Genomic DNA, 21,867 nt, shown 5'->3' with positions numbered 1-21,867 from the left:
AGATCCAGGAAGACACCGCGTAAATATAAACTCACAATATGTGAATAAGTAAGTAATATCTGGTACAATTAAAGTTTGTGGCAACAGTTAAACGGGAGGAGGGAATTCATGTGAACGATACTTGAAAAATAAGCGGTGAATAAATCTGTTAGATACACCTTCAGAGTAGAATATGGAGTGTTACTACACAAGATGGCACCAGTGTTGGAATAAAGACGATGGTGAGTGGAGTGACCGATCCTCGCAGGTGTGGAACGGTCAAAGGCGATAACGGGTGACGACTTTTAGGTGGGGGGTTACTTAAACAAAGGGAAAGGAGGTTTGTTTTGATGCATGTTCTAGCATCCAGGGTTTTTGGTGCCTCTCTATATGTTCAAAAAAGGTGGAAGTTAATATGTATGTCCTAGTTGAATTTAACAAAAGAAGTAAAACTTAATTTTGTTTCTTGGAACTGCATAGGTCTTCAAAATCTAAACAAAGTGAAACAAGTCATGAACAGAATAAAAGATATGGGTGGTCAGGTGGTATTTCTACAAGAAACTCCTCTTCTTGATAAAGATTTGAAAAGTATTAAAAGAAGATGGCAAGGCAGTGTCTTCACAGCCCCATTCTCCTCTGATGCAAGAGGAGTTATCAAATTAATTTGTAATACAGTTCCTTTTCAAGTAAAAAATATAATAAAAGATACATGGGGAAGATATCTAATCATTCAAGCTCAATTACTTTCAGAGGAAATATGTTTTGTAAACGTTTATGGCCCTAACATAGATGATGCCAAATTTTTTGAAGATGTACTTCTTACAATGGCATCACTCACAGGACAGTATGTCATTGCAGGTGACTAACTGTACTCAAGACCCTATTATAGATAGATCAATCTCACAATAAATGCAGACCGGTTATTCAAGGTTACATTAAAGAATTGAACCTATTAGACATATGGAGAGAATTAAACCCAAATGATAAGGGTTACTCCTGCTACTCTAGTAAATATAAGACATTTTCCAGGATTGATTATTTCCTAGTTTCTTTAGAAGTATGTCATAAAATTTACAATTGTTTTTATGACTCCATTGTAATCTCAGACCATGCTCCATGCTGTTTAGTATATATGGGTACAAATATTATTAAAGACCCAGACCCGGTGTCATTTCCAGCATAGATGGTTACACGACAAAGAATTTAAAAAATAAATAGGAAAACATGTTGAGGAATATTTCAAACTAAATACAGCGCAAACATCTGCATGTATAAGATGGGAAGCTTTCAAAGTGGTTCTTAGAGGCCACATCATCAGCTACACAGGTTCAAAATCAAGAAAGTGGAGAGGGGAGAGACAACAGTTGGAACACAAGATTAAAACGCTTCAGGAAAAGGTAAACAAAGAAAATAATTTGCAACAGATAAATGAGTTAGCAACTTTAAGAGCAGAATATAATAAACAATCAGCTGGTCAAGCAGAAGCAAGTCTCTTAAGGCTGAAAGAATCCTTTCATGATCAAGGTGATAAGGCAGGCAAACTGCTGGCTTGGCAGATAAAACAATTGGAGTTTAAAACAACAATAACATCTATTATATCAAATGACATATCTCTTTCTAAATCCCACTGAAATCAATGAAGCATTTAGAGACTACTACAACGCAGAAGAGAAAACAAATACTCAAAATATAAACAATTTCTTAGATCAGTTAACCATTCCACCTATATCTAAGGAAAAAAAAGAGGCTTTAAACCTGGAAATCAGTTAAGAGGAAATTGGACATGCATTTGATAGTCTCAAATCTGGCAAAAAAAGCAGGACCAGATGGTCTCCCAGTCGATTTGTGTAAAGAATATAAAAATAAACCAATAACACCCATAGTTGAAATGCTCCAAGAAGCATTTAGACAAAAGAATCGGCCCCCATCAATGAATAGTGCATTATTAAATTACCTAAACCAGGAAAACCCTCAAACAAATGTGAAAATTTTAGACCAGAAACTTTGTTATACTCTGACTTTAAAATAATCCGTAAACTCTTAGCAACATGATTATGAATATGTTACCAAACATTATTGATAGAGACCAAAATGGATTTATATCTGGAAGGCAAGGATTTCACAACGTGAAAAGAGTTTTTTAAAAATTGTTCATTATAACACAAATAAAGCAGAAACAGGTTTACTAGCACTGGATGCTGAAAAAGCCTTTGATAAGGTCCATTGCTCTTTTCTTTTTAAGGTTATGGACAAATTTGGATGTGGAACCAACCTTAAAATGTGGGTCCAGAACATTTATAAAAACGCCAACGCAAAAATCCTGACAAATAGAAACCCTTCACAGTCAATAAACATAACAAAAGGCTGCAGGCAAGGGTGTCCATTATCACCATTGCTATTCACGGCAATTGAACCACTAGCAATGGTAATACGATCCCATTCAGGACTACATGGAATCATGGTGGGTCCAGTAGAATACAAAATAGCTTTATATGCAGATGAAGTGATTGTGTTTCTCTCTCAACTAAAAAAGTCAATTCCTTCTTTAATGGAAATAATCAGAAAATATGGAGATGTCTCTTCAGACAGGGTGAACCAAACAAAATCCTCTCTTTTATTACTTAATGAAGAAGAAAGAAAAAATCCAACTTCTGAAACTATTCAATTTAACGTTGTTGAAAATTTCAAATATTTGGGAATCAATATCACACCAAGACTAGAAACAGGTAGTAGAATCAAATTATGATTCTTTAATGGAAAAGATAAACGTCTCCATAGAGAAATGGATGACACTACCAATATTAATTATGGGAAGAATAAATATATTAAAGATGAATGCACTCCCAAAACTAATTTATGTTTTTCAAAACATACCCCTGCCACCACCTCTGGACTTATTTTCAAAACTAAAGCAACTTTTCACCAGGTTCATATGGAACAACAAAAAAGCAACACTCCGTCTGACATTACAATATCTTCACTTTGACAGAGGGGGACTAAAAAGTCCAAACATTGAATGGTACCACTGGGCTGCACAGATTAGATCTATAATGTTTCATTTTACTGTCAAAAACACTCCTCATTGGGTTGAAATGGAATCCCTGCATCTAAAGCTGCCCCTCCCATTATTTCTTAACTCAAACACCTCAAAAAAGCTGCGCAAAGAGACAAAGAACCCAATTCTTAAACACATGATACAAATATGGTTCAGAGTTTTAAATTACATGAACCAAACTCAACCATTATCACAATATAGCCCAATCTGGGGGAACAAATTCTTCACCCCAGGTAAAGCGGAGGCCACTTTTAAAATATGGGCAGAAAGGGGTCTTTCCACCATCCGGGACTTATATTTTCCTGATTCAGATGTTCTGATATCATTTGAAGAGTTAAAAATTAAATATGAGTTGAGTATAAAACATTTTTATAAAGTTCTCCAGGTCAGAATTTCTAAGAAAAACACAGAAGACCGTCAATAAACCACTATGTTCAATTTTAGAAAGTTCATGGTGAAAGACAGTTCCATAAAAGGCGCCATTTCTGAGTTTTATCATCTGTTTTTTTTCTAATTCAAACGAAAGTCTACAATACAAAGTAAATGCTTGGAAAGAAGATCTTCAAAAACAAATTACAAATGAGGAATGGGAGGAATGTGCTGCAGCTCAAAAGGTGTCAGTTAACTCCAGACTAAAATTAACACAATACAAATGGTTAATGCGTACATATGTAACACCAGCGGATTTAAGTATGTATAACAAAAATATACCAGATGTTTGCCCCAAATGTATGGAAATGAAAGGAACGTACTTCCACTGTACTTGGGAATGCAAATGTATACAAACATTTTTGGAGGGTACAACAGACCTCTGTTTTTTACTTTTTATTTTCTTAATTTTAAGTTTGTTAAGTTTATATTCTTAATTTTGTTAAGAGGCACTCTTGTTCTTGGTGTGGATTGGGGTGGTGGTAAAATAAGACTGTGAATAAGAGAAAGCATTACCTAAATACTTTTGACGAAAATTGCAAATTTTGTAATGGCTGAATCGAGTGAAACGTAAATTCTGTTTCTGATTTTTTTATTGTATGGAAAATGTAATTAAAAGAATGTGGCAAAAGAAAAAAAGGACACTATCCATGCATCACTATCGAATATGAGTTCCTGATTGGTCAAAGTTTAACCTGGTTTACAATTTAACATGCGTTTAATTGGCATACAATATGTATGCAGAGCCCGAAAACAGACTTAACAAGTTGCGGAGCAACGCATGAACAAGAGAACTTCGAATGCGGACGCCTGAAGTGGTGTTAACATGGACTTTTCATTGAAAGTAGCCACCTGAATGTGCGTTGCCAAAGCGTGTGTGAACATAGCATTATACAGTCAAAGCTGCTAAAATTACTTTAGAGGAGGAATTTGAAAAAATTGTTGTAATTTTCTTAGTTAGACACTATGAAAGTTTGTCAAACTAGAATTACAAATGAATGCCTACCAAAGCAGCTGCTGTTGACCTCATTGTTCTTCATATTTAGGTTTTTAGAATTTGGGACATTGATTGAACAGATATTGAAAGAACAAAATGCACACAGTTTGGAGAATTAGTGAGATCGACCGCTGACGGGATCCGACACCACCACCTCGTCGGACATGGAGCAGACGATTCCGCTCCCCGCCGTTTTCCAAGTAAAACAGAAAGAGCCCTCCAAACGAGCCGCTTTGGTCCATTTTCAACCCCAGTTTTTTAATTTTTTTTTGGGAGGGGGGGGGCTTTCTCAGGCAAGCTGCCACCAATGCAGCAACAAAGGCTCTTGTATGGGCAGGAGGAGCGTTTGAGGAATTTTTGACTGCGGTCGGTCCAATGGCAGCCGTGTTAAGTGGATCCAATGAGATGATTTATGCACAGAGGCAAAGCGCCCGCTTTTCTCCCATCAGTTTGGGACGATGTGGATGAGGAAGGATCAGACTTTGATGGGATCAAGTTGTCAAAAGAAGTAGCAAAGAAAACCAAGTGTCAGTAATAAAGGTTCAACTTCGTGACACCTGCTTGAAGTTAACACATAAAACTCAACACAACTCTGAATTCTCCACATCTGTGTAGAGCCACTAGAAAGTCATACTTTGCTGTTTGTGAAGCCGTCTCACCAGAGACATTTGTCCTTTGAGATTGAGCAATGACTTTCCTTACACTTCAGACACGACTTACGGGTGGGTATCTGCGGGAGAAAAATGGGTTAATCTGCACAGGGCACGTAGCTAGGCCGTAGTCCATGAAATATCGAAATCCTATACCAGTCTGTGAGACCGTGGAGCTAAAATGTCCATGCACATTTTTTGATATGGGCATGCTGCGGGCGACAGGTTGTAGTGAACACTTATTCAACACGCAGGGGAAAGTAATGGGTAAGTAGGTGAGAATCAGGCATGCAATGTGCAAGGAGCTGTTCAAGTGATAAATATGCACTTCTTTGCCTGAGTGTTAGAGTTTAGGAAGTTTGCGTTGGATCCTATAGGCATCCTACGGATACTTACATATCACCAACCTATGCGTGCGACATTGGCACGCCGTCTGTAAATAGCCAGTACGCACACCTTACGCTTGGACAATACGAATATTTTTAGGCAAAGTGCAAAGGATTGCACAATTGTCCACCATTTTTGGCCAAAAAAAATGCAGTTACCATGACAGATGTTGCATGCACAGAGTCAAATGTTGGGACGAGCATAGAGAGCAGGTCTTAACCTCTGTCAGATAAAGCTCAAGCTGTCAATTCCCATGCTAAAGAACAGGACCTTCCTCTGATTCTGTCTGGGCTGCTGAAAGCGCGCTAAGTCAGGCTCTGCTTCCAGCTGCAGAGGCCTTATATGGAGGTCAGCGCTCAGTGTGCTCAGATGAGGCTTTTCAGCTGGATTGACTCAAAGCATTCCAAGGAATTTAAGAGGTGTTCTTTTTGAGAGTGCCCTCGTTTTTCTGTTTTGTTGAAAAGTTCTCTGTGCACTCAAAAAATGACGACAAAAAGTCACCAGAAATAGGATTTTTTGTTGAGGCAATGTCAGAATTGATAGACGAGTGTCAGTCATAGCCATAAGTCTTGAAGGGACAGTAAAGTGCAAACCATGGGCTGACTTGATTGTAGCCTATATAAATATTGGAAATCCCATTATATCTGCTACGACCAGCAGTTTTGCCAAAGTGCACTTCAAGGGCGGCCATTGCCTTATGTATTTTTGAGAAACATATTTGATTAAAACACTCAATTTAAATTGGAGAACTCAGAACTCATAAACGGGTTAGACACAAACGTTGGCTATTTAAAAAAAAATATTGTCCAAAATACAGTGAGTGGAAGGTTGGTGAATTATTTTATAAAAAACTAAAGAAATCTTTTTTTTTATATAAATTTTTAATTGTATCCCTTTTGTGGGACAACAGGTCGTTTGCTGTGTCAAATATTTTTGTCAATAAAGTTCACACTAATTCAAAGGCAGTAGGGTACAGATTTTTACATTAAATTTAAGGATAAAAACAAAGGTGGTTTGAAATAATTAACGGCTTTATTTCGATAATGCGTTAATGACTAATGTGTTGACGTGCCCGACCCTTTTCTTTCTTAGCTTTTAAAATGTTGGCGGTTTATCAAAAACCAATGGGGGTAATACTTAAACACCAGAGATTGGTGCCACCAACACCTAAAAAACACAGGTTCTTTTGACAAACCGCGCCTCTCCAACCAATAATTAAATAATGGTAATTTAGATTCTGAAACAGGGAGAAGTGTCTTTGCATAATGGGTTTGTGCAGATAATGTAGTTCCTCATGTTAGTAAAGTGTTAAATAACGGCACAGAGTTGCTTTTCTCTGCTTTGTAATCCGCTGGAAGTACGTTAATTGTGAAAATGGTTGAAGACTTATGTTAGTCCAAAGGACGTCAACACTGGAGTTACATTAATTGCAGAAACGTTTGAAAAGTTACAGTAGTTCAAAGAATGTCAATACTGTAGTTTTGTTAATTGCGTAAAGGGTTGATGGGTTAAGGTAGCCAAAGGACACTGTAGGTACGTTAATTGTGTAAAAGGTTAAACGGATATGCTAATGGGTGCAGCATGTATGAAAGTGCCAACATCTCTAGTAAAAACCTTTGTGATGAAATGAATCAGTAGCATGTTGCAACGTGGTTCAGACGTGGCTGACTACGCCGTGGCTCTAACATTGACTTTGTTTCTATTGATTTATTGATGACCACAAATGATCCAGTTTCACATGTCATGTTTAGAGCGCTACTTGAAGTCTCATACAAGCCTCAAGGCGACTGTTAAGCTGAGTCAAAGCAATGCTGACTTTTTCTTTAGATTGTTAAATGCTTTTAATTTGGTTTGTTCGTTCCCTCCTGGGTGTAAATGTGTTGCATGGATTTAATAATAAATGTTTTGTCTCTGCTCTGGGTTCCACCGACAAAGTCATTTATTTTGATTTGAATGTCCTGAAATTCTATTATAGCTGCAGAAGAACATCAGGAACTTTTTTTAATACAACCGCAACATTGAACACAGATCGCAAGCATTTAACTTTAACTTTCATGGAAAACTGACTTGCTTGGACGAGTTGTGACATAATATTTACAACATAATTTTCTCAATTGCTTTTCATAGATTTAATTTCACACAGTCATTTTTATTTGGACAGACAACGCTTGAGTTGACTGAAAAAAAACATATGTTTTCTTCTTTAGCCAGTTTAACACCACTCCCAAATATGAAGCTGCCATAACCTTTTCTTCATATATATATATATATATATATATATATATATATGTGTATATATATATATATATATATATATATATATATATATATATATGAGCCGGTTTAGCTCGTGCTGGTTTGCGGCGCCTTCCGTCCGTGAAACCAGGGTTCGACTCCGGGCTGCTCCCTGTTCCCTTCTCTACTTCTGTGCCGGTCCCAAGCACGGTTGCTTTGAGAGGGTTGCGTCAGGAAGGGCATCCGGCGTAAAACATTGCCAAGTTTACCGTGCGACTCGTTCGCTGTGGCAACCCCTGATGGGAAAAGCCGAAAGGGAAACATATATATATATATATATATATATACATATATGTATATATACATACATTACAGTGCAAGTAAGTAATTATTTCAGGTTTTTTAATTAAATAAAAAAAATATTTAAATTAAAAAGTATCATTGCCTATATCTCTTATACATTAAATATATTTTTTTATACATCCTAAAATTATAATGTTTAAATGTGTATATGAAATATAAATTAACTTTAAATCAAATATATAATGTTAAAAACGTGTTTATTTCAAGTTTTATATCTTTATCGGGCTTCATTTCTATTAATTAGTAAAAATAATAATAATAGTAATAATAGCAATAAAATATTTTTGTTATATCTCATTTGATGACAAATAGAAGGTAGTTTCCAAGCTATGTTTAAATGACAGAAATCAAGAAAGACTATTTTAGCAGAAGAAAAATCCCCTTTTTCTGTTTGGATCTCCTTTCCCATAGTGGTATTTTTGTACAACTTCCTTTACTGACCAGCAGACTTTCCATCATGACTTTGAGTGAGATAATGCAGCCAGATTTCCTATGATATGGTTTATTTTTTGTTGTTTTGTTTTTTTGTATATACTGTGCTCCAAGATGATAGCATTAAAAAAGTCAAAGAAACTTTTGTTTTACCAGAGGTAACTAATTACAGCTTCCTTCCTGCCTGTGTCTGTTGTTCGCCGATAGCGCCATCTCATCAAACTTCTCCGAAAACATCCGACAGGATGTGATTGAGGCCTTTATATGCACTTACCTAACCCGTTTGTCTCCACACACCAAAAGCAATCAGACAACAGCGCTGCCTTGCCAAATCTGAGGCACAGCGGGTACTACAGACTGTTAGGAGCCGCCCTGGACACTAAATACAAACTGTTTTGAGACTAAAATCAGTCGGTGACGCACGTTCTTCTATTTTGAGACGTCTCGGAAATCAACACCCCTTTAATTTTGAGGTGACTGTATAATTAGGCTACAACTGATACGGTTTGACTGAAAGTAGCCAAGAACCATCCCCTCACTCCGGTTTATTGGGAAATCTTTTTTTTCTATTTAGTGAGAAAAAAGGCTTTAAAAATATGAAAAAGAGACCGTTCCTTTGAATGGATGTTAAAAAAACCTTTAGCTGGATGGGCAAAAAAGCCAGGTAATGTAGTCATTTCATGTTTTCTTAACGTAAAATAGTAACTTTAACCTGTTTTTTGGTTAAATAACCCTTCAAAGTCACTGATATGGATCATGAAAAAAATAAAATGTAGTTGTTTATAAAATTGTTGTCCTGTTTGACCTGTTTTGGCAAAAATTGTAACTACTAACCTAAAAAAGCTTAATATTAAAAAAATAAGTATGGAAAGCCAAAGTAATTAAAATGGACTATAAATATTGTTCTCATCATCCAAAAATATTGATTTGGTGGCATGTTCTTCTTATTCCATTTCAAGTTGAACACAAGAATCTAAAGAGAAACCGCAAAGTCACGTTCAGAATTAATACGGAAAGCCAAACATATCAATTAAAACAACTGTCGTTAAAAAAAGTATTTTAACTCAAAGGCTTTAAAAGTAAGTCTAAGGTTCATTTTTCTAATGATAAAAAGCACTGTTCATCATGTTAAACATTGTTATCTAAAAATGAGTACGGAAAGCCTAACTGATAAAAGTAAATTTAATGGGGAAAAAAATCACTAAAACCTAATTGAACAAAATAGCTTTATACATTTTAGTTCTATTCCATTTCTAATGATTAAAAACCATTGAACGCAATAGTATGAAGAGAAAATAAATGGAAAAAGGTGTTTTTGTTTTAGCTGTGTTTATTTAAGGAAAGGTTTCTTGAAGTATTGCCATGAGAGTTTAGAAGCCCCCTGCATAGGGGAAGGGGGGGGGGGGGGGGGGCATGATTAATAAAGGAACAAATATGGAAATAAGTTCTATTTTTTGTGCTAAATCCCCCTTTATCAAATGATTAATTACTCATTTAAAGTTTTTTTAATGAATTATTGTCACAGAGAAGGGATCATTCAATAATAATAGCGTGTTTGCAACAGCTGGTAACAAATGTCAATGCAATGCTTGGGAAGCAATATCTTGGTGGGAATTCAGATTCTATAAATAGATTTTTTTCCGTGATTGTCAAAAGTCAAAGTTGTGGATATTTCTGGTCAGCTGAAGGGAACTTTTTTGCAAAACTAAAACAGGAAATATTCATTTTGACTTCAGTTGTATTTATTCCTTTCCTTTTTTTTCTTAACTAGCGATCGAAGCCCATCGAGACTACTGTTGTTGTGAATTTGGGCTATACAAAGAAAATAGAATTGAATTGAATCACCCTGTTTTTGTTTTTTTCACAGGTTACCACGTCATGTCAAACAGCCACCAACTGTGATCCAGTAAGTGTGTGTTTCTACAGTTAAGCAAACATTTGATCCCTTTAATGATATAAAAGGATCCTCTTGAACCTCAACGGGAGCTCAGAGAGGTGAAAGATCATACTATTTCCTTTAAAGTAATGTGCAAGCTGTCCATTGAGGCGAGAAAAACAATAGTAATGTGCCATAGAGAAAAAAATGTACTCAAATGAGGTAAAAAGTTTGAGAAAAAAGTCAAGACTCAAGAATTTTTTAAGCTATGATACAGAAATGATACAGCTATGATACAGGAAGAAAGAAATAGTTGAGCTTGATGTAAATACCAACTTCTAGATTGATAAGTTGCTGATTGTATGAGTTGATTCAATATGAGTCTCTTTTTTTCCATTGTCATTTAAATTGCACAATGCAAAAGTGTGCGTTGTTAAAAATAGCAAAACTAGCAATAAATTATCTTACCCTTTTGCATTTACGACGTAACTTAGCACCAAATTTTGTTTACAAGCAGATGCGACATTCTGGGGAGATCAGAAATTTGAGTCACAAAAGACAACTATTGAATTAGTCACTACTGCCCTTACACTACAGTCCCATATGCCAATATGCTACAGTGTTGTGGCTGTACTATGGCATTTGTAATCCGGTGGCTGCAGTTGAATTTGTACATGCCGCCCGCTGAGATTTTAAGAAAAGGTTCAATTTTAATGGCGAACACAGGATTTTTGGACATTGGTCAGGAACATTTGAAGGTTGCGTGATGACAGTCCAGGGACAGGAGGGTGGCAAGAAGGCAGAAGCCTTATAACTGACTGATAGGAGGGTCTCCATGGTCCCCAAAATTATCTGATGATTGGCCGATTTCAGACTGCCACTATCCAGCCACCCCCCTGCCCCTGTGCCGATTGGTAGAAATTGCACAGTAGCAGTGGGAACACTCGACAAGGGCTGTTGACATAGGCCCATTTTTTTAATATGGGCAGGCAACGAGCAACATATCGTGGCAAACACCTAAACAACATTTAAGGCTAAGTAGGGCTAAAGTAGGCGTGTCAAATGGATTTATCCCATTTTTATAACCTCCCAGGACGCTTTGCAATGCGCCCGGGACGTGTCACTGCTGTTAACGTGTACTCTCCTTGCATCCTGACTTTTACAAATATGGAAATTAGACAATCAGAGTTTGTGTGGGCATCCAACATGCACATACGTATCACCTGCCCACCCCATGCGTAAAGAATTACACGCAGTCAGTAAGGACCATACGACAAAATCCCCCGTAAGTCATAAATACATATAACTTACATTTACCTTTCAAATACTTCACAATATATTTACCACACACAGAAAAACTGTACTTTTTTTTTTCATGACGTCCCTTAAGGTGGCGCACAAGCCTTAAGGGAACCAAAAGACACAACTGTAGTCCCTTGAAGATACAGACATTACTGTCTACGACTGTCCATGGACCTAGATGACCCAAAAACCTACAGCACCCATATGGGCCAACCCTGGATATGGGTGTATGTGACAAAGTCATATTAGAAAAATCCACAAAGAACCTCTGCTCAACAATTGACTCGAAGAATAGGGAAGACAGTTCTTTTTCTTAATTTCTGCCCAGAAATGCTGAAAGGAGAACTTTAATGTTTATTTATAAGTTTAAACAGGGAATTTAGTTGACTTTATTAAATCCGCCAGCATAAGGAGATACTCTGGTCTTCCTCAACCTGCTTAGTCAAAGTTTTTTTGAAATTATTTCCACAAATCCTACTTTTATTAATCAGGATATGAAAAAAAAAAGATTTTGGTTGGACTTTTACTGTGAAAGAAAACATGACCAAGCTTTTTTATTTTGCTTTTCTTTACAGCCTCCCACTCCCCAGCTGCCGTTAAAGCATGTAGATACACCGGTAAGTGTTGTCTTTTTATTGTAAGTGTTGTCTTTGCGCTTAAAGGGAGCTGCGCTGCCAGAAAAAGGCTTTATTGAAGTTGTTTCAGGAGGAAATGACTGCTTGTGGTTTTAGATTGAGGTGTTGAACAATGACGTAGTAAACCGTGCAGGGTAGCCAAGTACTTTTGCCCACAGATGAACAACAGGACACTGGTACGGGTTTTTATGAAGGTAATAGAAGAAAAAACAACAAATCCAAACATATTATCCTTTAATAGTGTTTGAAATAGAAAGATTTAATGTTCATAATTACCAGAAAATTCACATTTTCCAAAAATAAATATTGACTTCCAACAGATGTTAAAACATACAGAACAAAGATACATTTTGTGGTGTCCCACAAGGATCAATTATAGGTCCCCCAGTGTTCAACATAATAAATAATAAATTTTCTGTCAAACTGTTGAAACTGATATTGTTATATGCCTAATATATTATATATTTTATGTGTCTTTCTTGTATTTTATATCCCTTTGTATTTTTATGCTTTTGTTTTAGATTTTCTTGATTTGATTTCCTCTTTATTCTTTTTTATTTCTATTTTTATGGTTATAAAGCACTTTGGTAATATATATGCACTGTAAAGAGAGTAAAATGTATTAATTCCTATATTTTACTCTATTGGTAATTACAGGGAATTTATTGACGTGATAAATGAGGACCTACACAATTTAAAAACATGGATAGATTACAACCAACATTTAGGAACAAAACGCAAGTCACGTATTTTTGGTTGCTGTAAATTTAATAAAGAGTTTTTTATTTAAAAAATAATAGTTTGTGCTACATTGATCTATTTCCCAGTTTTTTTTTTTACTAAGAACAAAAATGTTGCATAAAAAATTAGGCCATAGATGCTTGATGGATGTCACATATTATTTTTATCATTTAGCACAAGGGGTGCCAGATACGGTTGATTGCAATCAACCGGTCGGTCGCGAAGTAAGTGTTGGTATATTCAATTTAATTTTATTTATCTACCCCAATATTACAACAATAGGCGTCTCAATGGGCTATCATAGATTGCCCACCATTAGAAGTTAAAAACCGAAAAAGACTAAAAGAAAAATGCCTTCGATCAATCATCGGCCTCACCATGACGTACTTGACTCTATTGACATGAATATTGCTATTGCCATTCTCTGATGCCTTCGTCACTGCACATGTGTGTTCCCATTAAACTGAGCGCCTCACTTTGCTAGCAGATGAGGTGTTTACTGTCAAACTCATGAACGTGGATGTATCTGCTAATGCAGCACCGTATTTTATCTCAACAAATATCTATTCAAGTCCACATCTATTTAAAAAAAATTGCAACTCCAAGTGAGTTTTTATTAGCACTTTTGAAAGTTTGGAAAGTTTTAGAATGGTCCAGGTAATACAGGCGAACGTTTCCACCGAAGTTGGATAGTCATGACTTTTAATGGAAAACCCTACTTCACAGTGGAAACAAGGCTTTTTAAACCCCCCTGAAAATGTTACTGTCCAACTAATCCAAGTCACACTATACTGTATACTTTATTGTGGACTCAGAACACATTGTCTACACACCATTCAAATATGATCTAGTATCTAAAAACTTTTCTTGCACCCCTGATGGCCGTATCTGATTTCACATCATTCCTGGTGTTGCGCAAATTTGGCCACTGATGTGGCTTCAGGAGATACTTTAACTGCTTTGCCAAATCAGGAACCTATAATTTCAAAGATCTATGGCAAATCTGTTGCATGATTTTGTTTGACATTATTCAACTAGATGAAGGGTTTGGCCCAAATACCCAACAATGCAAGAACTTGAGAAAGATTGTAGGGAAGACAGCCGCTGCTAATGCAAAAAGCAAACAGTTTGTTCAAGCCAACAGCCGCAAGAAAAGAAATTTGCAAGGTTGTTTACATTTATGTTAAGATGAAAAGGGGTCTCCTTTATCTTTTTTTCCTTTTAAGATCAATGGCAACATCGTCTACAAAGATAAAAGCAGCGCCATCGTTTCTGGAATCAACCTTTTTATTTTTCTCCTCTTCTAGTGTTTGAGTCTGACTTCACTCAAATGTTTAGATCGGCAGGAGAAGAAGGGCAGTGACTCAGACTCAGATTATAAACATAGACGAGCCAGTTTAGACGGACTCGTATGGAGATTAATGTGCTTTCTTTGCACCAAAAAGCAAAAGAAAAGCTTTTCACAAGGAGAGGCTGGCTCACATAAACAAATCTTTTAGGGTTTATGTAACATCGTTTGCAAAAGTTTACTTGACCAAAACGTCTCACTCACTGCTGGTTTCATTTAGGATCATTTTGTTTTTGAATCGAGTCAATTTTGTGACCTTTTTCTTACCCAGTAACTTGTTTTTTTCATGTCCCACAATGTCTAACTATATATTTATTGTTATTTTTATTTTCCCTTTTTTAGATGTTCATATTTTATGTTTATAAATGCAACAACCCCTAAAAAAGGTTGAACGCATTTATCTGTCTTTTTGACAACAAACTTACTGTTGAAAACACTTTTACAACTTCTTGCTGTGAGGCAAGAGCGCTAACCACTGCGCCATCGTGCAGCCCCCAACAAAGTAAAATATAAAAAATAACAATAGTTACAATAGGTATAAATAGGTAGATAGGTACAAAGTGTACAATGGAAGTGTACAAATATGCCAAATATGACATGTGCAAATATAAAAATGTCTGTAATTCTGTGCTGAGTGATATGTACAGAAATACACATATCAGACGTGCAAAAACAGCATGGAGGTAGGGAAGTGTTGAAAGGTTTACACTGGATAAATACTTAAATAAGAAGATATATAGATATACATATACACATGTATATTCTTATATACCTGTATAAAAAATATGCATTGGCATGTGCTGTGGCAGATCTTATCTGTGCACTTTGGGGTTTAGCATGTTTATTAACTTGGGAAAGAAGCTATCCAGTAGTATCAACAGGTTTACAGTACTATTAGTAGTGACATTTATAGTACTTCCAGTACTGATGTTCTCGATACTACCAGTACCAACATTTACAGTGCTACACCAGTGCTGACATACACATTACTACCAGTACTGTGTAAAGACACAGACTTTGGTGCACCCTACCAATGCTTTGTATTGGACATGTCAATCATTTTACTTTACCAGCTATTGTGAGCGGATTCATATGTGAATAGGTGAGGCTGTGAGGGTACATCAAGCTGTAGTCAAAATGCCGAAGGCGAAGCGGGCAAAAATTAAGCTGTACAACACAGCAAAAGATGCTCCAAAAAAACCAACATCGTGGCAATGAACAGGGAAATCCGCGCTCGGTGTGTGTAAAATTGGAGACCCAGTGTTGCAAAATTGGAGTCAATTCCTTTTTGAAGAACCATTTAGGCACTGGAACCCGTTCAAAAGTACAACAAAATGTTGTACCCATCCCTACTCATTGGTTTGGGTACTTCACAAATCCATGCAAGACTAATTTGGGGGAATTTAGGGGAATTGCTTTCATTCATGTCCATCTCCACTCAGATTTTCTTCTTGAAAAATCCAGACTACATACCCTGCCTCGATGTTCCACTCTTGATCCAATCACAAGGGATTTTTCCATATATGTCCGTCTGCGTGTGCTTGTCTTTTTAATGCTTTCAAAGCCGACAGAAGTCGAGATGGAATGTTTGTTTGGTTTCTCCAACAGGACATATCCATAGTGGTTTTGAGTCAAAATGTCCCATCGTGACCATAATGAAGTTAGTGTGGGGCCTGTTTAGGGTCATCCAAGTACAAGATGGGGATTTTTTTTTTCAAGTCAAATTTAGGCTCATGGGAGGATTGAGTTTATTCATGTGTGAAAGTGCCAGACATGGAAAAGTAAAACTAACAGACAGAGAAAAAAACATTGTTTTTGTTCATGAATATTGTTTCTGTTTTATATCCCACAACTTAGTACAACCTGTTTCTCCATGCTGAGTAGTTGTTAAGGTCAAGCGTGCTGTGGACGAAAACACACACTGTACAATGGAGGAGGAGCCGTGCTGAACAAGCACCAGACATGGGAAGAATAGTAATTGGTCAAAGAGCCACAGGGGAGGAGAGCTCAACAAAATGAGAGATAATGACGCAGGAAGCAGAGTAACTTCAGAAAACATCTAGTGGGTGGGTTGGAAAGGACGGTAAAGCGCTTTAGGAGATAGTACATAGTCGCTGAACATCTTTGACTCCAAAATATTTATGTATTTTTGTCAAGGAAGTGAAACCAGAGAACTTTAGAGCTTTAATTGAAGGCTTTGACATATAAAAAGGACTCAGATGGATAGTCTGAGTAGCTTGTAGCTGTTTTAGCCATGCATCTGGGTAACTCTGTACGGAGACATTTTGCCCACCTGCTATCCTCTTGGAGGTGGAGCGCTGGGTTTTGCAAGGTGAGCCGTAATTTTGATGAGAGTTAAACTTCAAATTATGAATACGGTGTTATTATAGGGAAAATGTCAAAAAAAGGTAAATACTAATATTGATTAACTAAATTGAATAACAATTTAGCAGCTTGGCACTTTTGCCCCACCATATCCCCACCCCTGGCTGAATGTTTAGAATATTTTTAAAAGTTGTTGTAAATTCTTCTTTCTTTTTTAATCTTAATTTTTTTTTTCATGTTTGGCTTTTCACAGTACTTTTATCTTTTCACCAAAGTGTCTTTTAGTTTCCTCTTTGCTAATGGTACAGAAATAAAAAAAGTGATGTTAGTTAAAAAAAATATTTCATATTTACTGCAAAAGTAGTCAGAGAAAACTTGAAGAAAAGAAGAAATGTAATTTTTGTAATATGTATTTGTTCCGAATATTTTTTCCCGCCTTAATTTTATTTTGCTGCTGCGGCTCAATTGGAACGCAATAGCTCATCAGAGTTCTATGGAGGGATATTTCTGCGACCACGTTGCACACAAAACTTTCTAAGTTTCAAAAGCAAATATTAAATATTTGCTTTTTGCTTTCATTTTTTTTTTAGATTAAACAGCAGGGACAAGCAAAAGAATGATGGCTCACCACAGTAGACTCAATGTATTTAGCAGAAGAAGCATTTTTAACTTTTATGTTAATTTTCACATTGTCTTATGTTTTAGAACTCGTGAGCGATTAAAAAAAATACTCCTGAAAAAAGGCTATTTTCTCTTAATATTTCAACATTTATTAATTGAAATAAAACAATAGTTCAGATACAAATCTTAAAAAGTGTAACTTCCGTCTCGAAGGAGTCGGAGCTCTGACATGTTTTTTTCTGCTGCAGACATTTTATGGTCGCTACACTGACATAAATAAATACAAAACTCGGTTTTATTTTAGCTGCTTTGCTGCTCCTTCTGGGTTTTACTCTGAGAGAAACGGGCCAGAATGGTTGAAAACAGCAGAATCCCGTTAGAACAGAACCGACACAAAGTCCATGTCTGCCTCCAAGCACCCTCAATATGAGACAGAGACACATGATTGGTTGGAATCTGGACCAATCAGCAACTGTTTGATGGCAGCTTTGTCACGTTAAACTGAAACTGAAGTCAGCAAAATAAAAGATAGGAAAAAGGTGATCTGACACACGACGCATGCGAAAACCTGTGTTTTGCAAATGCATCAATGTTTTTTAAAGCAAAAAAAAAAAGCAAAAGCAAAATAAAAAATAATTGAAAAGCGAATAGTTAATATTTTCACTTGCGACTTAGAAAGTTTTGTGTGCAACATGGTGGTAGAAATATCCCTCCATAGAATTCTGCCGTCAAAATGAAGCAGGAATGTAAAATGTGCAGATGTTTTCCCCTTTTACTCGAAATTGGATCTCTGTTGCTCATCATTCTCTTGCCTCTTATTTTCTGCATTACTTTTTCTCATTAGTTTAGCAACCTTCATAAATCTACCACCTTTATTCATCATTTGAACAGCCTAATGTATTTGAAACCATCCCATTTGTCTTTTCTGGTATATTATTGTCAGTAATCGGATTTCATTTACTAGTTCTACTTGCACAGTCATCCAGCTTAGTTGTATGTTATATTTTTTCATACGCTTTATAATTTCTATTTATGTGATGTTTTTTTTAACCTCCATGTATTCTGGGAAGTATTTTTTTATGCAAGATTTATTATGACAACAATAAACAATCTAAACTAACAGAATACTTGTATTTCAAGACAGCATTTGCAGTCAAATTACTACCAAGAGGGAAAAATGTTAAATACTGCAATATATAAATGGGGAACGCTAGAATCCCAACTTTTAACACAACTCGCCTCACACATACTTGTTTCTCACAAATCTATGCTTTAGGACTGATTCAAAAAATATTTCACTTCTGCCATTTATTATTTGGAGGAACCCTTTTCCTTTGTCTTCTTATATTTGGTAAACCTTGAAATTAAAAACAGTATGCTTTGCTCCTCATCTTTTTGCGTCTCTGTACCCCCAGGGATCTATGAGGTCCTGTAAAAGTGTGGAGATCCGAAGAAAGCAGTCACGGTAAAGCAACATTTCCACCTTTATGCTATACAGAAATGAATGAATGTCAGCCAAAAAAACTATTGGAAAACATGGAATCACATCTCTACTTCCCAAAACAAAAGCACGACTTCAAGGATCACTTAGTAACTATTCAGATCCAATATGATCATCTATTGATCTGTTGTAAAAGCGTTCCCAGTGGTCTTTTAACTATGATGAGGCCATTTTTAGCCCAAATCACACCCCCACCCTAACTTTACTGGTGCAACCGAAATGGTGAGCAACATTGGAGCAATCTAGCCATACAGCTTTCAGACAGATGCCAGCCTGGATGAGGAAAACCAAGACGTACATGGATCAAGTCGTGTAGTCATCAACTTTTTGGCCTGCCCATCGTATTTTCCTACATCACAAGTACGAACTTTTTCAAGCTGCATTTTGTCTTCAGCTTTTGATTCACAACAATCTGAATAAAAATAAAAAAGATCAGAATTGTAATTTTGAGCTTCTTTTTTTTTTTTTTTTTAATGTCCTTCATCAACAGAAAAGTACCACAAGAAAACACAATGGGAGTGGGTCTTTAAGTTCTGTAGTATAATCCTTGGTTTTTCCACATAACCCTGTTTCTCAAGCCTGCCTGTCAATAAACCCAATCACTCAGTTTGTCCCGTAGAATAGACTGTGTAATATGAGCAGAGGTCACATCAACAGTCACAGATGGAATGTAAATCTTTGCCTTTCCAAGGAACATGCAGATAAACCGCCGCAAGTTTGCATTTGATCAAGTGGATGTTTGCTACCAAACCCTGAGAGGAATCAGTGAGTTTCAAAAATATTCTCACCACATCTGGGAAAGGAACTCAAACCGAGCAATAATTGCTAAAAAATTTGATGCAGTTCAAAGCAAATGCAGGCCATGGTTATGGCAGGGTGATAGTGTCTACTTTTTTTTTTTAATAAGAAAATGGGATACTTTTTCCCATAACGTTCAATGTTTCTGTTTATAGCTGACTTTGCTGTACTTCACATTAAGTTCTCCTCATCCTAAAAGCTGGAAAATCCCATGTGATTGTTAAGTATTGCAAACATCCTTATTCTTCTTCAAAAGTTAGTTTTTATAAATAGTTTGCAGTCTATGGCAAGCAGTTAAAAACGTTTATTACTTTCTCAGTTTTCAGGTTGACGTTTCAAAGAACATTCACGTTGGGTTTTTCCTAAAATGTATTTTTGATGTTTTAGAAGCCTGAGTGTGGTCCAGACCATGGAGGAGAGCTATGAAGTGGACCTGGTCTACATCACAGAGAGGATCATCTCTCTGTCTTTCCCCGCCAACGCCGAGGAGCGCAGTTACGCCACCAACCTCAAGGAGGTGGCCACAATGCTGCGGTCAAAGCACGGCGAACACTATCTGGTGAGACACATAGGAAGCTTGGATGAACTTCTGAGGTAGTATAAGAGAAAAGTTCCACCGTTGACGTTCTTTAAATTGACGTAACTCTACAACCGTTTGCGCACTTAACGTGATGCCCGCATAATTCTGACGTGAAGGAATTCGCTCAAATTATGTTAATGCATAAACAATTGAAGAGTTACAGTAGTGGGTTTGGGGGGGTGGGCTCTGCCGGGCCTGTCGTTCTCCCGGCTCGGGGCTCTGGTTGCCTGGGTGGGGTGGTGGTGGGGGCGCACACTCTGCCGGCAACTTGGCAGGGGTTCCTGGGCGGGTGCCTGCTGGGCGCAGGGTAGGCAGTGCGGCTGACCGGGAACGGCGGCCGGGTGCCGTGCTGGGTGGCTGGTCGCCGTGGCGGGGGCGGGGGGGGGGCTTGGGGCTCTGGGGCCTGGGGTCGTCTGCCCGTGGCCGGTGTTTCGCCCGTGGCCGGTAGTTGGCGCGTGGCCTGGCCCCCCGGGGGTCGGCGCCGCAGTCACAGCAGGGGTTAATGGGTTCACTTGGGTGGGTTTATTTCATTATTATTATTATTATTATTATTATATTAATTATTTTATTATTATTATTATTATTATTATTAGTATTATTATTATTATTATTATTATTATTATTATTACTTATTTTTGGGGGGGGGGGCCTGGGGGGGCAGTCTGCTAGTCCTTAGGGGGGCCAGGGTATGAATGGTGGGGCTGGACCCCCTGCCCCCCCGTTCTGGCACCGGGACCCTTCCTTGCTGGCTGTCTCTCGGCGCCGCGAGGCTCTGGCCTCCAACTGCGGCTGGCTTGGCGTTTCTGGCTGCCCGGCCGCTCTGGGAGGGGGGGCGCCTACCGCGGCCGGCTGGGGGGCCGGTCGCTCGGGGGAGCCTTCTCCCCCGGTTGTGCCCATCCGCCCGCTCCTCCCCGCTCTCACCCAAACAAATATTGCACACAGGCACATAGGGCCCCGGGATCTGGATGGGAGGGGTATGCTGGCGGGGCTCACTGGGGATGCCCTTCTCTGGGTTCTCGTTGGCACCCGCCCTCCTCCCCGCTTTTTACTTGCATATTAGACACTCTGATTCATCTAGGGCCTTGTGGAGAGGGTCTGGTGGAGGGGGGCACGGTGAAACATCCGTGCTCACCTTTCGCTGGCCCCCCCACAATTTTAACTTCCTCTGTAGACACACACACTGCATGCTAGCAGCACACACACAGCAAATACACACCACTCACAGAGGGACTCCGGAGTGGGGGGCTTTGCGGCTTGGCAGCGGTGGATCCCCCCACACTGGTGACCTCCTATTTTACCTGCAGCACACACACAGCACTCCCACACCTCCATACATGGGTGGGGTCGGGGGGGGGCGGTCGGTCTTCACCCGCCTGGTCCTCTCAGGGCGGCCGGGCTTATGGGTGTCCTGTCGGCTGCGGGAGGGGTCGAGCATGCGGCGCTGGGGGTCGGCCGGCTGGGGGGGGGGGTTGCTGCTTGGCGGCGGGGGTAGGGAGGGTAACCAGATGATTGTGAGTATGTGTGTGTGAGTGCATGGGTAGGACCGACCTGGGGGCTGGCTCGCTGGGACCCTCTGGGGCTTTCCCTCCCCATCACAGAGAGGGGAGGGCACT

The 21,867-nt window shown here is 38.2% G+C and overlaps 1 protein-coding gene across 7 annotated transcripts in view; it reads left to right on the top strand.

Moving 5' to 3' along the window:
- The window catches only part of LOC101164874 (tensin), a 119,976-nt gene that overhangs the window by 49,015 nt on the left and 49,094 nt on the right, over positions 1 to 21,867 (top strand). For all 7 annotated transcript variants that reach the window (XR_002875058.1, XM_023964926.1, XM_023964935.1 and 4 more), the window contains 4 exons: positions 10,395 to 10,433; positions 12,281 to 12,322; positions 18,791 to 18,840; positions 20,062 to 20,233. Coding sequence is in view for 6 of the 7 variants with exons in the window: in XM_023964926.1 (XP_023820694.1) it covers positions 10,395 to 10,433; positions 12,281 to 12,322; positions 18,791 to 18,840; positions 20,062 to 20,233 (303 nt within the window). In the remaining variant the exon portion in view is untranslated. The remainder of the gene's footprint in view (positions 1 to 10,394; positions 10,434 to 12,280; positions 12,323 to 18,790; positions 18,841 to 20,061; positions 20,234 to 21,867) is intronic.

The sequence above is a fragment of the Oryzias latipes genome, chromosome 2 (genome assembly GCF_002234675.1).
Source record: "Oryzias latipes chromosome 2, ASM223467v1".
In the NCBI taxonomy this organism is placed as follows: domain Eukaryota; kingdom Metazoa; phylum Chordata; class Actinopteri; order Beloniformes; family Adrianichthyidae; genus Oryzias; species Oryzias latipes.
This window is presented reverse-complemented; position numbering and strand designations above follow the sequence as displayed.